The sequence below is a fragment of the Megalobrama amblycephala genome, linkage group LG1, assembly GCF_018812025.1.
Source record: "Megalobrama amblycephala isolate DHTTF-2021 linkage group LG1, ASM1881202v1, whole genome shotgun sequence".
Taxonomy (NCBI): Eukaryota; Metazoa; Chordata; class Actinopteri; order Cypriniformes; family Xenocyprididae; genus Megalobrama; species Megalobrama amblycephala.
In genome coordinates this window covers 20564169-20580847 of record NC_063044.1, presented here as the reverse complement: position 1 = coordinate 20580847, position 16679 = coordinate 20564169, and the positions used below count along the sequence as shown (strand labels likewise).

Here is a 16679-nt window from a genome sequence, read left to right as displayed (position 1 = left end):
CCATAACTTATTTTGAGCTCCACTCCTTTCTCACAGGCCCTTTCTGTCCTCTGGTAGAGTTGGTTCATCATCAGCAGCATCAGTGGGATTGTCCTCTGGCTCCAGAATATCTCCTCTGGTGACACAGATGTTGTGCAGAAATGCACAAGCAAGCACAACATCTGTGCAGAAAGAGATCTTGACCTCCAGAGCTCTGAACAGTGTTGATCTCCACTGTGTTTTCATGATACCAAAGACACACTCAATGATTGAACGTGCCTTTGAGTGATGCCGGTTGAATCTTCTCTGAACTCTGTGTGGTGTGACTACTGTTATTGGTGTTTCAGACAGGGGTAGCCTCCATCACCTAAAAGAAAATACCACTTAGGTGGGTATTCAGCATTTAGGTAGATTGGGCTGTTTTTAAAAATTCTTGTGTCATGAACAGATCCAGGATAACCAATGAAAACATTTATGAAACGTCCTGTATCCTGCATTTGGATTGAATGAAACTGTTCGTAATTAAAATAATCATCCTTATGTGTATTTGGTGGTTTTATGCGAATATGTTGAAAGCAAACTGCTTTACTGAAGGGATCATGCTGTGCCAAACGGGCAAAGCCTTGACCAATGTTGTCCAGCTGATCTCTCTGTGGGTACCTTATGACTTTACCCTCCCTCAACATTTTTTTAATTTTAGCTGTAATCTTGTGGACATGAAGGCAAACCGTTGATTTGGGCATGGCAAAGACATCTGCAGTCACTGAGCCAGCCAAACACAAACACCCAAACCTCCAAGGTGCGCCTCCAACCATGGTCCTGTTTGCATCAGCTGGATTGAACTGTTCATTGCCGTCCGAGAAAGATGAAAGTTGTAATGCATATCAGCATGTTCATCTAGATGGAGCTGAATAACAGGCATGGCAGTATTTATCACTTCATATCTTGGTGCTGTTGCCTAAATTCACTGTTTAATTGACTGTCATTGGGATTTGCTGTTTAAAAATTACACAGTTTTTGTCCATCTAAGAATAAAACAATTATACCTATATAAGTTAAATAATCATATAAATTTAAATATACATGTAATATACGTTTAAATTATCCAACAGAAACGTCATATAAGTAGTCAAGTGCTCAAGTGCATAGACCGCAAGTGTGGGTATTTGGACAGGGCTTCTCTTAACTATTCGACAAATTCATGTTTTCACTTGTTCATACGCATGTCCCGAAACATCAGGTCATTCATACAACCGCTATAAAACATGGATAATGTTGTAATATTTTAAAAACTTGTACTAAATATAAATATTTGATTGCCCTTTTGCTATCAGCCTGTTAGCATTGTTTGAAAATATCGTCATTCGGTAAAACTGAATGTTTGGTTAAACTTTAGTGACAAATTTTGTCCATCTACTTAAAAATGACAAAAGCAGTGTTAATTGATTATAAAAACCACATAATCTCATTGTTAACACTTAATAAAACTTCAAAATGAATTATATCTCCATTATGTTTTTTTACACTTTTAAAGAGCTTATTCGTCAATGACCCAAACATTGAACTGTTTATTATGTGAATATATAGTAAAGAGTAATTTATTCTGTGATCATTTTCAGCATCATTACTCCAGTCTACAGTCACATGATCCTTCAGAAATCATTCTAATATGATGATTTGATGCTCAAGAAACATTTATGATTATTATCAATGTTGAAAACAGTTCATATTTTTGTGGAAACTGTGATAGATTTTATTTTCAGGAGTTTTTGATGAACAGAAGCACAAAAGAACAGCATTAATTTGAAACAGAAATCTTCAGTATCATTATAAATGTCTGTACTGTCACTTTAATTCAATAATGATGAATAAATAAAAGCATTAATGTCTTTCAGAGCACAGCTCCAGTGAAGGCCTCATGCGGACAGCGTCACTTCCAGGTGGCAGGGAACGGTGGGCGCACGCTGCCGGACCTGCTGCCCTTTGACCCCAGCGACTGCCCCGAGCGGCTCCTGAGGTCGGCGCTCTCGCTCAGAGCCTGCTCCTCGTCATATCTGTGAGACGGAGAGAGAGAGACTGATATAGAGGAGCCGCTCACGGGACGAGACGTCACGCGGAGGCGTCTGCACTCACTCACAGCACTTGATAGTGTCCCAGAGCCTCTTTGGGCAGGCTGCGGTTCCAGCGGCAGTCGGGGATCTCTCCGTTGGGCGTGACGATGTTCAGCGTGTCGTTGATCAGGTTGTACTTCAGGATGCGGTCGTTGGCCGTGCTGGAGGTGAGCGACGGAGACGCGTTCACCTGAGAGAGACGCACACGGTCACTCGCTGAAATAATGAGCGATAGAAATATAGAAGACTTTTCAAACCCCAGAGATGTCATGTGACCTCGATCAGCCACGGCTTGAGCCTGTCGTCGATGATGATGTCGTAGCCGTAACACTCGAAGCAGTGCTTGTCGTTGTTCATGACGGGCTGCAGACGGGAAGAGGAACACATTATTGTGATTGTGACATGTGTTCATGCTTCATCAGAACAATCACTCCCTCATGATCCGGACTCACAGCCACGGCTTTGAGCGACTGCACCATGATCCAGTGGATCTGGTCAAACAGGTGGTTGGTGACGTCCCGTCCTCGAGTGCTCTCCAGATAGAGCCGCAGGTTACTGACCGTCCACTTCCCGCCGTGAACGTGATTGTAGTCGTCCTGCGCTCAAATATATGGGAATTAACGGGAATATATGCACACCCCTGCATGCACTGTGCATTCCCCCAGTAATATTGTGAAACAGAACTACATTAAAAATAATGGTTTTCCTTTTTTGATAGACATAAAAATATCATTTATTCCTGTGATCATTTTCATCATCATTACTCCAGTCTTCAGTGTCACATGATCCTTCAGAAATCATTCTAATATGATGATTTGATGCTCAATTATCAATGTTGGAAACAGTTGTGCTGCTTAATATTTTTTATAACCTGTGATACTTTTTCAGGATTCTTTGATGAATAAAAATTAAGAACAGCATTTATATAAAATATAAAACTTTTGTAACAATATACACTACTGTTCAAAATTTTGGGGTCAGTAATTTTTTTTCTTTCTTTTTTGAAAGAAATTGAAACTTTTATTTAGCAAGGATGTGTGAAATTGATAAAAAAGTGATAGTAAAGATTTATATTGTTAGAAAATATTTATATTTTGAATAAATTCTGTTCTTTTTAACTTTTTATTAATCAGTGAATCCTGAAAATAGTATCACAGGTTCCAAAGAAATATTCATCAGCACAACTGTTTCCAACATTGATAATAACCGAGTATGAAATCAGCATATTAGAATGATTTCTGAAGGATCATGTGACACTGAAATAAATAAATAAATGCTGCAATAAAAATATATTTATTTCACATATTTACAAATTAGAATTAATTGAATGCAAAAATAAATAACAGTTATTTCATGTTATGACCAAACAAATTGTTTTTATTTGTTTTTATATTATATATTTTATATAAATATTACAAATCTATAAAAATTTACCAAAACTTCCAATTATTTCCCATAAATTCTCATAAATATTTCCAAAATTCCCCAGGTTAAGTTCCCGTGGAAAGTTTCCGCCCCTTTGCGACCCTAGTCAGGAAATATGGCTCTATATCAGCAGTTATCAATAGTCTATATTCGTCAATCAACATGCTCAATTGGCCAAAATACCAACAATTCAGTCATCTTCTGAACACAAATTAAGATATTTTGGACGATTTTTTTGTGCGCCAGAAAAACAAAATAGCGACTTTTCAACAATATCTAGTGATGGCCGATTTCAAAGCGATACTTTGAATCTTTTGTTTCAAATCAGTGATTCGGATCGCGTGTCAAACTGCCAAGCTGAAAAGATTTGAAGTAAATCTTGGGATTTAAGAATCGATATCGGTTTGTAAAAATGAGAATCCATTAAAATCGAGAAAGCAATATTTTTTACCCAGCCTTATAAAGCGACAAGAACACTTTTTGTGCGCCAAAAGAACAAAATAAGGACATTATTTCCCAGTATCTAGTGATGAGCGATTTCAAACTTCATGAAGCTTGACGAATCTTTTGTTTGAATCAGTGGTTGTGCAGCGCTCAGACTCTAGCTGTGGGTGCGAGCGACTCACGCCGTGTTTCTGGATGGCCACGTTGGTGAGGTGCACGAACATGTTGTCCAGCTCACTGGTGCTGGGCGTGTATTTGACCGTGCAGAAGCGGCAGAAGCCCAGTTTGTACCTGAAACACAGAGCGGTCAGTGCGGACGGAGCGATGCGGTGGCGTGCGGCGGTCACATACTCACATGTAGCACTTGAGCGGCCTGTAGCTGGTCACCAGCACATACAGACGCAGGTCGAACTTCTTCCCGCCGATCAGCAGAGGGTTGTCGATGTACAGAGAGATGACGTACGCCTCCTTCCCACTGTTCGCTGCCACGAACCTGTCAAACGCCAGCAGTTCAGACTGAAATCCAGCTATTTACTGTGTTTGACTGAAGATGAGCGTCTTACGTGGACGTGCGGCTGTCGCGGGACCACTTCTTGATCTGAGAGAGCTTGTTGATGAGGAAGATGCCTTTTCCCTGCGCCTTCCCGCACGGCTTCATGATCCACGTGCTGGACGGTCTCTTCCTGAACTCCTCCACGAACAGGTTGTAGTCAGCCGGCAGCATGAACGTCACCGGCACAAAATCTACGGTCAGAGTCATGGTGCGTTCACACCAGATACGAATGAAGCTTTAAAGAAACACTCCACTTTTTTTTTTAAATAGGCTCATTTTCCAACTCCCCTAGAGTTAAACAGTTGAGTTTTACCGTTTTCAAATCCATTCAGCCAATCTCCAGGTCTGGCGGTACCACTTTTAGCATAGCTTAGCATAGTCCATTGAATCTGATTAGACCGTTAGCATCTGCGTGATATCATTGCGCCTGCTGCACCCATAGTACGGCAGCAAAGCTCCTTGATTATTACACCGGAATGAGAGTATAGTTCCTAGCCATATCTGCCTGGAAAAATCACAATTTTTCATTTTCCGTTGGTCTTAGTACACAATGTAACTACAGAAGGGTCAAGTTTTAAATAGGAAAAATATCAAAACTCTTTGGTCATTTTTGAGCGAGATGCTAACGGTCTAATCAGATTCAATGAACTATGCTAAGCTATGCTAAAAGTGGTACCACCAGACCTGGAGATTTAGAAAACGGTAAAACTCAACTGCTTAGCTCTAGGGGAGTTGGAAAATGAGCCTATTTTCAAAAAAAGTGGAGTGTTCCTTTAAGCACGAGTGATTTACATGTTTAGTCAATGCAAAGACGCGAATAGACATCCTGCGGCGCGAATTGAGCATTTTGGGCGTTTAAACCACATAACGCGTGATTCGCGTTGAAAGTTTAAAAAAGCTTGCTCTAGTAGTGACATGATTTCGACGTAGCGAGCGGAGGCAGAAATCTGAAACAACAATGGAGGACAAAATCATCCCTGTACTTTTCATACTTTTATAGAAGCAGGAATAAAAAGGATCTTGCTGGGAAGAAAGTGAGTGAGGAGGTCGAACAATCTGGTAAGTTGTAAAAAACGGTCTTTACTCAATTTGAGCTATATATATAATATAATTAAACGCACGCGATTAATTCAAAATCCTTAACGTGTTAAAATAATTGAACGCATATTTAATGCAAAAACATTATGGAAGCATGTGAAATTGCGTCATAATGTAATTTACATCACGCGGTTAGATGAACTTTAATGTTGATTATATCAGACATGGGAGAGAGAATTACTCATTCCAGTGTCTGTTTCGCTTTAAAACACAAACTCTTGTCATATTCTGTGATTGTATCTGAAGAGCGCGAGTCCTCCCGCATCGCTGTTCCTGTCTGAACGAAACATGGAAACATCCCACCCCTGTATGGCCAGATGATATGAAAACTATTTTCTCGCTGGATAAAGCAAACCAGCGTCTCGCTAAAATTTTGATGGATGAGGATGCATCCGCGACTATGACAGTCATAAAGTATGTAAAATCATATTGTTACGTGGCTGTGTAGTTTGTTTTAAAGACCCATAGGTGGAGCTCTGGATTGGTGGAAGCACGATGACGTCACTGGGTTTCCGGCATAAAAAGTGTGGATGGCGTCAATGGACTCTCTCTCTCGCTGGGCTTCTCTCGCTGGTGTCTCTCTCTGCGTTCTCCCCTCGATGCGGTCCTTTTTGAACATCCATCGTCCGCTCTCATGGGGCGCTTAGTCTGTGTTTTGTTGTAGTTTAGTTTGTTTTCTTGATTTGTCATCGATATGTTTTCTTTATATGGTTAATGTTTAATTTTAACAGTAACGGGTAGTGGATTTGTTTAAACAGGTCACTGTTTAATAATGTAGTAAATATAGTGAAGGAAGCAGAGGCCCGGAAGACTCACTCCTTTTGCTTTATCGGAAGCTAGGTAAGAACTGTTGGTGAGAATAGCCAGGCAGGCGTTCTTTGTTCCTTTGGCTGTTTTTTCCCTACCTGTTTACTGTTAATTCCTTTGCTAATATTTTGTCTAACATTGTTTGCAACATTATTTATGAATTGTTTATTTCTTCTTTTTATTATAATTAAACGAGGGCGATTTATTGTCCTGAAAATTGACAATCGTGTCTGTGGCTCTTGCATGTGTGCGGTCCATGTCCTCATTTAGTTATTCTTTTTAAACGAGCTGTTAACTCGACATGGGCCGTAACATATTTGGGGGCTCGTCCGGGATCTGGATTAATAGGATCTGGATGATCTAAATGATCCGAATGATCTCGATTTTTGCGTGGCTTTGTTTGATCTTTTGATCTGTGCACGCGTTTCGAATTTGTTACTTTGTAACTTCGTTGAGTCACAGTTGCTTGGTGTGAATTTCGGCTCGTGTAGTGCATGTTTTATTTTTCTCTTCAACCTTTCGACGTTTAAAATCTAATCATGTTTGAATTAACAGATTTTATTGCGAATCCGACGCAAGCGGAGCTGTTTCAAATTAATAGAACTGATCTTATGAAAATTGCTGCTTATTATAAGGTAAGTTTTCGCAATACTGCATCTAAACGCGAACTGCAGATTTTGCTTGTTGATTCGTTATATAAACAAGGCGTCTTTGGTGATGAGGAAAGGCTGGTAGACTATCCCGAATTAGTTGAGGGTAGTTCAGAGGATCTTGCGCTGCAAGTTAAAAAGCTGGAGTTGCAAGCTAAAGAGCACGAAAGAGGTTTGTTAAGAGAAAGGGAGGAATGGGAACGTGAGAGAGAGAGACGAAGAGAGCGTGAGAGACATGAACTTGAGTTGAAAAAGCTTGAAATGGAACAAGCGTGCCGCCTCAAAGAAATGGAGTTGAAAGCTCGTGAAAGAGGTGTAACCGATAACTCTGAGTTTGACGTGAGTCGTAACATTCGCATTGTCCCTCCTTTTCGAGAGCGGGAGGTAGACAAATTTTTTGCGCTTTTCGAACGTGTTGCTACTAATCTTAAGTGGCCGAAAACATTTTGGCCTATGTTGCTGCAGTGTGTTTTTGTAGGTAAAGCCCAGGAGGCATATTCTTCATTGTCAGTGGAAGAGTCTCTTGATTATGATCAAGTGAAAACAGCCGTTCTTAGAGTTTATGAACTGGTTCCTGAGGCGTATCGCCAAAAATTCCGTAACCATCGAAAAACTGATGAGACTTACGTTGAATTTATTAGAGAGAAGGAATCGATGTTTGATCGGTGGTGTGCTTCTATGAAAGTGCAATCTTTTGAAGAGCTCCGTGAACTGATTTTATTAGAAGAATTTAAAAACTGCCTGCCTGACCGTGTCGCAACATATTTAAATGAGCAAAAAGTTCTGAAATGTTCTGCTGCAGCTGTTCTGGCTGATGAATATGTGCTTACACATAAGCATGTGTTCAACATTGCACAGAAATTTCCATCTGTTAGCAATAGTCAGCGTTCTAAGCGTAATTTTGATCGCGCTCCGTCTGATGTCAAAGTCAATGAGAGTTTTGTCAAGTCTCTGTCCTCCCCTGTTTGTTTCTATTGTAGGAAACGTGGACACATTATTTCTGAGTGCCCAGTACTTAAAAAGAAAAATAGTGTTCCTAAACCAGTGGGTTTATTGATGACGTCCTCGCCACAGTTTGAAGGACTGGAGTTGTTAGCTTCTCAAGCTGACATGTGTGAAGATCAGGGGTATGTGCCGTTCACAATGGACGGATTTGTGTCACTAACAGGTAATGTTAGCTCGCGTAAACCAGTTAGGATACTCCGTGATACAGGAGCTGCTCAAAGCTTTATTCTGGAAGGAATATTGCCATTGTCTGAAGAGAGCTCTATTGGTTCAAGTGTTTTGGTTCAGGGGTTCGAGATGGGCTTTGTGAGCGTGCCTTTGCACGAAATTGAACTTGAATCCTCTCTTGTTACTGGCCGCATTGTTGTTGGAGTGCGACCGTGTCTTCCTGTTCGTGATGTCACATTTATTTTAGGGAATGACTTGGCGGGAGGAAAAGTTTTTGCTAGCCCTGAGGTAACTGATGTTCCTCTTCCCTGTACTACTCCTGATGAATTGGCTCAGAAATACCCAGAGGTATTTCCTTCGTGCGCTGTTACTCGCGCTATGTCTCAGAGACTGAAAGATGAGAACCATGGTAAGTCAGAAGGTGAGTGGAACTTTGATCTGAATGATACGTTTCTCTCTAATTCAGATTTTTGTGAGGTGAAGTGTTCAAACTCTGTTGACGGTTCAGACATCGCCGTTAAAAAAGATGAACACTCCATGGGGCTCGATAAATTGTCTCTGTCACGCGAGCAACTTGTTGTTGAACAGAGGAAAGACGAGACCATGTCATCCCTCTTTGAAGCTGTTGTTCCAGTTGAACAACTCGACCATGTATCGCAAGGATACTTTGTTGAAGATGGTGTGTTGATGAGGAAGTGGATACCATCTACTGCATCTGCTGAGGATGAGTGGCAAATCGTTAAGCAGGTAGTAGTTCCTTCCTCATATCGTTCTGAAATTCTGAAACTCGCACATGATTGTCCGTTTGCCGGTCATTTGGGAGTAAATAAAACATACGATCGTGTACTCCGTTGTTTTTTCTGGCCTGGCTTAAAAAGCGATGTAGCAAGCTATTGCCGAAGCTGTCATGTGTGCCAAATGATTGGAAAACCGAATCAGAAAATTCCACCTGCTCCGTTGTATCCAATTCCTATCATTGGTGAACCATTTGAGCGTGTTTTAATTGACTGTGTCGGTCCCTTACCTCGTACGAAGTCTGGTAATCAGTACCTTTTAACGATCATGTGTACATCAACGCGTTTTCCAGAGGCAATTCCTCTGCGAAAAATTACAGCACCAGTGATTGTGAAGTCACTTATCAAATTCTTCTCGTTGTTTGGCCTTCCGCGTACCATCCAGTCAGATCAAGGTACGAATTTTATGTCTCGTGTGTTTAAACAAGCTCTGGATCAGTTGCATATTCAACACTGCACTTCTAGTTGTTACCATCCAGAAAGTCAGGGGGCACTCGAAAGGTTCCACCAGACTTTGAAATCTATGCTTCGTGCATTTTGTTTGGAGTTCCAAAAAGACTGGGACGATGGAGTGCCTATGGCTATGTTTGCAGTGAGGGAGGTAGTGCAGGAGTCGTTGGGTTTTAGTCCGGCCGAGTTAGTGTTCGGACATACTGTCCGCGGCCCACTAAAACTGATCAAAGATCATTGGTCTAATGTTTCGAGTCCAAAGAATATCCTTGACTTTGTTTCAGAGTTTCGTTTTAAATTGCACCGTGCATGTGAGCTGGCTAAACAGAATTTGGAGATGTCACAACAACGAATGAAAAAACGCTTTGATCGTGGTGCTAAACTTCGTAGTTTTTCTCATGGTGACAAGGTATTAGTGCTTTTGCCAGTACCTGGATCAGCCTTACAGGCTCGTTACTATGGTCCTTACCAGGTGAAGGAAAAGGTGAGTGAGCTCGACTATGTGATTATGACATCTGACAGAAAGAAAAAAACTCGTCTGTGTCATGTTAACATGCTCAAGCCGTACTGTGAGAGGCAGCCAGATTCGTCTGGACAAAAGTCGGCTGTGTTAATTGTTTCATCCGCAGATTCCCCGGGGGTTAAAGAGCAGGAGATGTCCGGTGCTGAATCTCTGACCTGTCCATCGCCTTCTGCAGTTCCTGATAACGCTGTCGCTTTATCCATACTTGAGGAGGATGGGGTTAATTTTCCTCCTTCAGAATTGGTGGCAGGAAGGTTGAAAAATTCTGAAATAATGCAAAACCTTGACTCATTTCTTTCCTATTTGAATGTTACCGAACGCGCTGATGTGAGTAACATTATTCGGACGTACGGTAATCTGTTTTCTGATGTTCCCTCTCGTACTACGTTGATCGAACATGATATTGATATTGGCAATTCTTTGCCTATTAAACAGCACGCGTACCGGGTAAGTCCTGAGAAACGAACTCAGCTGCAAAAAGAGGTGACCTTCATGCTTGATAATAACATCGCAGAGCCAAGCTTCAGTCCTTGGAGCTCGCCTTGTTTGTTGGTTAAAAAGTCGGACGGAACGTTTCGTTTTTGTACTGATTTTAGACGCGTGAATTCTGTAACAAAACCAGATAGTTATCCATTGCCTCGTATGGAAGATTGCGTGGATCGCGTTGGAAATGCTGCTTTCGTTACTAAAATCGACCTGCTTAAAGGTTACTGGCAGGTGCCTTTGTCAGATCGTGCGAAAGAGATCAGTGCATTCGTAACACCAGACCATTTCCTACATTACACCGTAATGGCTTTCGGTTTACGAAACGCACCGGCAACTTTCCAACGGTTAGTAAATCGTGTCATTGATGGCATGCATAATGTTGAAGCTTATCTGGATGATTTGGTTGTTTACAGCGCGTCTTGGTCAGAACATTTAGAACAACTTGATTTCTTGTTCCGTCGTCTGTCTTTTGCTAACCTCACGGTTAACTTAGCCAAGTGCGAATTTGGTCGAGCAAAGGTAACGTATCTAGGAAAGATTGTTGGTGGCGGAGAAGTTCGTCCTGTTGAGTCTAAGGTTGAGGCTATTATTAATTTTCCTGCGCCTACGACGCGCCGAGAACTTCGTCGATTCATTGGCATGGTTGGGTATTACAGGAGTTTTTGTAAAAACTTTTCTGCTGTGTCTTCTCCTTTAACGGATCTTCTTAGCCCCAAAGTACCATTTAAGTGGACTGAAACGTGTCAAACGAGTTTCGAAAAAATCAAAGCGCTTCTGACTAATTTTCCTGTTCTCGCTGCTCCTGATTTTTCGTCCCAGTTTCTACTTGCTGTTGATGCAAGTGATGCCGGTGCGGGAGCGGTTCTCCTTCAACGAGATCAATTTGGTGTTGAGCATCCTGTTTGCTATTTCTCGCGCAAATTTAATAGACATCAACAGAATTACTCCACCATTGAGAAGGAGGCGCTCGCGCTTATCCTTGCACTTCAACATTTCGATGTTTATATTGGTTCTGTTTCATATCCTTTGATTGTTTACACAGATCATAATCCCTTAGTCTTTTTAAATCGAATGAAGAATAATAACCAACGTTTGATGCGCTGGAGTTTGTTACTACAGGCTCGTGAGTTGGTAATTCGACATATTCGTGGTAAGGATAACCTTATTGCTGACGCCTTATCCCGTGTTTAGATGGAATAAATTGTATGCACACTTTACTTAAGGAGAAGGTAAGATCATTTCTTTTCTACAATTTATTCACTTAAGGGTGAGGGTGTTACGTGGCTGTGTAGTTTGTTTTAAAGACCCATAGGTGGAGCTCTGGATTGGTGGAAGCACGATGACGTCACTGGGTTTCCGGCATAAAAAGCGTGGATGGCGTCAATGGACTCTCTCTCTCGCTGGGCTTCTCTCGCTGGTGTCTCTCTCTGCGTTCTCCCCTCGATGCGGTCCTTTTGAACATCCATCGTCCGCTCTTATGGGGCGCTTAGTCTGTGTTTTGTTGTAGTTTAGTTTGTTTTCTTGATTTGTCATCGATATGTTTTCTTTATATGGTTAATGTTTAATTTTAACAGTAACGGGTAGTGGATTTGTTTAAACAGGTCACTGTTTAATAATGTAGTAAATATAGTGAAGGAAGCAGAGGCCCGGAAGACTCACTCCTTTTGCTTTATCGGAAGCTAGGTAAGAACTGTTGGTGAGAATAGCCAGGCAGGCGTTCTTTGTTCCTTTGGCTGTTTTTTTCCCTACCTGTTTACTGTTAATTCCTTTGCTAATATTTTGTCTAACCATTGTTTGCAACATTATTTATGAATTGTTTATTTCTTCTTTTTATTATAATTAAACGAGGGCGATTTATTGTCCTGAAAATTGACAATCGTGTCTGTGGCTCTTGCATGTGTGCGGTCCATGTCCTCATTTAGTTATTCTTTTTAAACGAGCTGTTAACTCGACATGGGCCGTAACAATATCGTTTGGTTATTTGGTGTCCTTTTGGAACGACATCTAAATTTACCTTGAAAAAAGCTGAAAAACACAGTTTTGTGAAATCACACTTCAATCTGATGGTTTACTTTGCTGGATATAGGCAGTGATAGCAAAATAGACGTGTTAAACAAGATAAATGGTGTACTCTTAATTTCACGATAAGTGTGCGATTAAAAAAATGAATCTATTGACAGCCCTAATATATATGCATATTGAGACTACAAGCGAGACTATGAGCAACGGCACACACGAGCAAGGGAGGAAGAAAGCAGCCGCTGGTTTTACCCAGGTAGAGGTATTTCCCGCTCTCGTCCTTCTCAGCTAAGGGACTGGCCTCCTTCTCCAGGTCTTTGCGGTAGCGCTTGATGTTCTTGATCATCAGGTCTTTCCTGGTCAGCTCGTAGTGGTTGGGGAAGTGGTTGACCATCTGGTCGTCGGTCAGCCGGTAGCCGGTGTCCACGCTGAACACGCTGCGGATGGTCTGGACGCTCATCCTGCGGACGACATGAAGTGATCTGATCAAATCAGGGTTTCAGGATCTAGTTCAGCTGTGTTTCAGTGTCAGTGTGAACGGATCAAATGAATCGAGCTCTTGCCAATAGAAGTTCCAGTCGTCGCTGTCCGTCACCTGGATCCATCCTCTCTTCTCAAAGTTATTGATCAGCACCGATTTCTCGATGTCTGTCACCCACTTCACCTTCCCAGCCATCACACACACACACACACATACACACTGCTGAGAAACACACACACGTCCGTCTCAGAGACGCAGAACCACGACAACATTGATGAAACAGGAGCAGCAGGTCCATCACTGGGGATTATTGATTGTTTACCACTGATTTCACAATAGTTTCTGACTTTCAATAAGTTCAAAATACAACTGTTCAGTGTTAGTTCATGGAAATAATGTTAACAGGTGCAACTTTTGCTCTAAAATGCACTAGTAAATGTTAAAAATAACACAAACTGAGATTAATAAATGCTGTAGAAGTGTTAAACATTATTGTAAAGTCATATTACACACACGGTATTATTACACACTGTTTGTCATTAACACAAGCTCTCACACACTGAATCATGTGTCACAGTGTCATTCAGTGAAGTGTGTGATAATCCAGCAGATGTTGATGCGATTTCTGTGTCTTATTGAACACGGATGATGATCTGAACTACAGCTGCGCTGCTCGAGTGTTTCATTCTAAACTGACAGACTACAGATCATGTGATCAATAAAACACGGCGGATTGGACTCACAATCACAGCTGTCAATCTGCGCAGCAATCAGTTCATGCTGAATGAGCTTTAGTTCAGAAGATGAGCATCACAACAGCAGCAGCGGCCCATAGCAACGGATCTTCTTCTTCTTCTTTGGTTTATTGGGTCTTATTGGTGCATTACCGCCACCGACTGGAATGGAGTATGGATCAAGATACTTGCTTGTATATGGAATATATATATTTATACAACAGTTCTGTCTGGTTCTCGAATCTGATTGGCTGATAGCCATGCGATATTTCAGTGATAACAGCACTCCTACTACCTTTTCACCGTTTGTATCACTCCGCTTGAAGTGACCGTCATGGCGGCCGATCAAATCAACCATAATTTTTACAAATACTACTTCTTGTACCACGAACTGTAGTTTTAATAGTTTTTTAGGCGAGAATGTTGTTTAGACCTGAAATATGTGACTCATATTTAATAACAGCGCCTATTTTACAATTTGTTTTGACGTTTTCGGAGATGCAAGCTCGAGTGCGTCAGCGGCCGTTCAGTGCTTCTGTAACCGCCGACAATAGCTTAATTTCGGCCAGTGCCTCGGGGATTTGCCGCTGGCTCTTATAGTGGTTAAACACGAGACATAATTCAATTTGAGTACATAGAACGGGCAATCTTTGGTCTTATTAATCTATTATTTGTTCCAGAGCAAGTCGAATTGTGCTATATTAAATTTGATAATAATAAACGTTACATCCTTATATAGCATATTGGCTACAACTAGACGGGACATATCAGACTCTTCTCCGCTCTTCAAATACGTAAAACATTAAACTTTATAAACATATGGTTTTTTGAGTAAAGAAAACGCTTTACAATTTTTTTTTCCAAACATCAGATCTTTATTTACCTTTGCATTGCACAGAGGAGATGTCCAAACTGCGTGCGCACTTCATTCAGGAGGTGAGGCAGATTAATGAGGCTTGATTGACAGTTTGAGGATATATGAAACAATTTGTTGGCTTGTCATGTTGCCTGCGGCCTCGTGCCTACGGACGAATCACAGCGTGCTGATATACAGCCATATCGCACGGCTACTCGTGTGATATTGCTCATATATAATATACGATAGCAAATCAGAGCAACATGACAAGCCAACAATGTAGGCTAGCATTAGCTACATGATAATAACTGTAACAGCATACATAAACCATCTAAAGTACCATATCCAGACACAATGTTTTAAACTAACCATTCGGAGATGTCCTGCTGTAGCCGCTGAGTTGCAACTTCTTCATCCGGATCAGATTCTGGGTCAAACTTAAACAAGCTTAAACAAGCTTCACTTGTGCATTCGCATCATTTTGTGCAGATAAAACTCGTAATATTAAATTTATTAAGTATAAATATCTGATTAAACTCATAAAGGATGTGTTTCGTTGAGGTAAATAACCGCAGAGCTTTATTGTACTGATGATCATCTATAGCTTCAGCGCGAGCTCTCAAAAAGTAATGCAAAACATTAGAACTATGATTGGGACTGTCTTCTTATACATGATAATTAGTTCAAGTTCACCTGTGCGTGATTTTGTACAAATACTAGCCTAGTTGTTATATTATTTTTATTTTGTATAAATATCTGAATTATTTTATATAGGATGTGTTCCGTTGAGTTCCGTTTACGGGTTTCGATCTTCAGCTTCATCATGCGCAGCTCAAACAGAATGATTAATAGTCATTAAAAATGTTTACTACTGTATTATTAAAATTGTTTCATATATTTTCCAAAAACATGAATGCATTATTTTTAATAACTAGCACTTATATTGTATTATTTTCATCAACACATGGTTTGATTAATAATAAGGATCACGAACAATAACAGATTTTTTCCTCAAATCATCTCATTTTGATAGTAACATTACTGATTGAGCTAACGTTACACGCGCTGAATGAACACCTGTAAACTGAAGAGCTTTGCTAGAAGGTTAATTAACTCAACGGAACACATCCTAGGGTAATTCACATATATTTATACAAGATAAACATAATATTACAACTTCTATTTGCACAAAATCATGCACGCATGAACTTGAACTAGTAACGTAGTCAGAATAGCTCCTGTTGTGGATGCGTTCTTCCTGTAACACGCCGAAACACAGCAACTATAATTCACAATATTTTAATACAATAGTGTAGACAATTAAAATGTTATTAATATGACAGCCACAATCGTAGATAATGTTTTGTGTTGCTGTTTGAGCACTCGTGCTGAAGCTAAAAATGATCATCAGTACAATGAAGCGCTGCTGTGTTGGTTGCCATCTCGGACACAAATATGGTGGCGGGCATAGCGGAAGTGACGTCTTTGAAACCCATGGATTCTGAGAAATGTTTCTTTTTTTGATCTTTCCCTTGATCAGAGGTTGGAGGGGAGGTGCCTGAGTTCCTGCCCCTCTGACACTGAAATGCTTTCTGGTATACAATAAATTTGTGTGAGGTACAGAGAAGAATTTATTAAAGATGTTAATTTCTGAAAATTGTATCAAGATTCAATCTGTGAAGTGACGCCCTGTCCCAAATGGCACACTTCATGCACTTATGCTGCAGGAGACTTCCCCAACAGTCAAAGAAGCTTTACGGTATTTGTTTATTACTGATCCAAATAATTTGTAGTTCATTCTTTTGTAGTAGTCCTTTGCTTTTTAAGTATTTAAGGTTAAACAAGAGGCATCAAGCCAAGTGGACACTTTTTCACATGTTTCTTGTTAACATTTATTCAACCTCCATACAACACTTTTTTCATAGATTTTTTTAATATGAATCAAACCATAAGAGATATATTGATATATTATACGTTGACATTAAAATATGATTTACAGTTTCTTTTTTTTTTTAAATCCAGGAATATAGCACCAACTATAAGTCCTTTATCAAGTGACCCCTTAATATTTTCCAATAACAAGGAAGTAGCTGGTG

General features: G+C 40.5%; 2 protein-coding genes across 2 annotated transcripts in view; both read right to left on the bottom strand.

Annotated features, from left to right (window-relative positions):
• LOC125243939 (gastrula zinc finger protein XlCGF57.1-like) overlaps window positions 1-16679 on the bottom strand; it is an 848513-nt gene that overhangs the window by 354055 nt on the left and 477779 nt on the right. The gene's annotated exons all lie outside the window — the stretch shown is intronic.
• On the bottom strand, window positions 1746-13196 carry LOC125244521 (polyglutamylase complex subunit TTLL1-like). Its single transcript, XM_048154593.1, has 9 exons — window positions 13076-13196; window positions 12765-12973; window positions 4523-4703; window positions 4315-4452; window positions 4142-4250; window positions 2543-2686; window positions 2367-2453; window positions 2117-2280; window positions 1746-2033 (listed from the first exon to the last, which is right to left on the bottom strand). Exons 1-9 carry the CDS (start codon window positions 13186-13188, stop codon window positions 1910-1912), a joined length of 1269 nt encoding a protein of 422 aa, XP_048010550.1. The 5' UTR covers window positions 13189-13196; the 3' UTR covers window positions 1746-1909.

Coding starts and splice junctions, on each gene's coding strand:
- LOC125244521 (XM_048154593.1), bottom strand. CDS start 13,188: ATGGCTGGGAAGGTGAAGTGGGTGACAGACATCGAGAAATCGGTGCTG. Junction 4,251..4,314: donor AGGCCGCTCAAGTGCTACAT/GTGAGTATGTGA, acceptor TCTGTGTTTCAG/GTACAAACTGGGCTTCTGCC. Junction 2,454..2,542: donor AGTCGCTCAAAGCCGTGGCT/GTGAGTCCGGAT, acceptor TCCCGTCTGCAG/CCCGTCATGAACAACGACAA.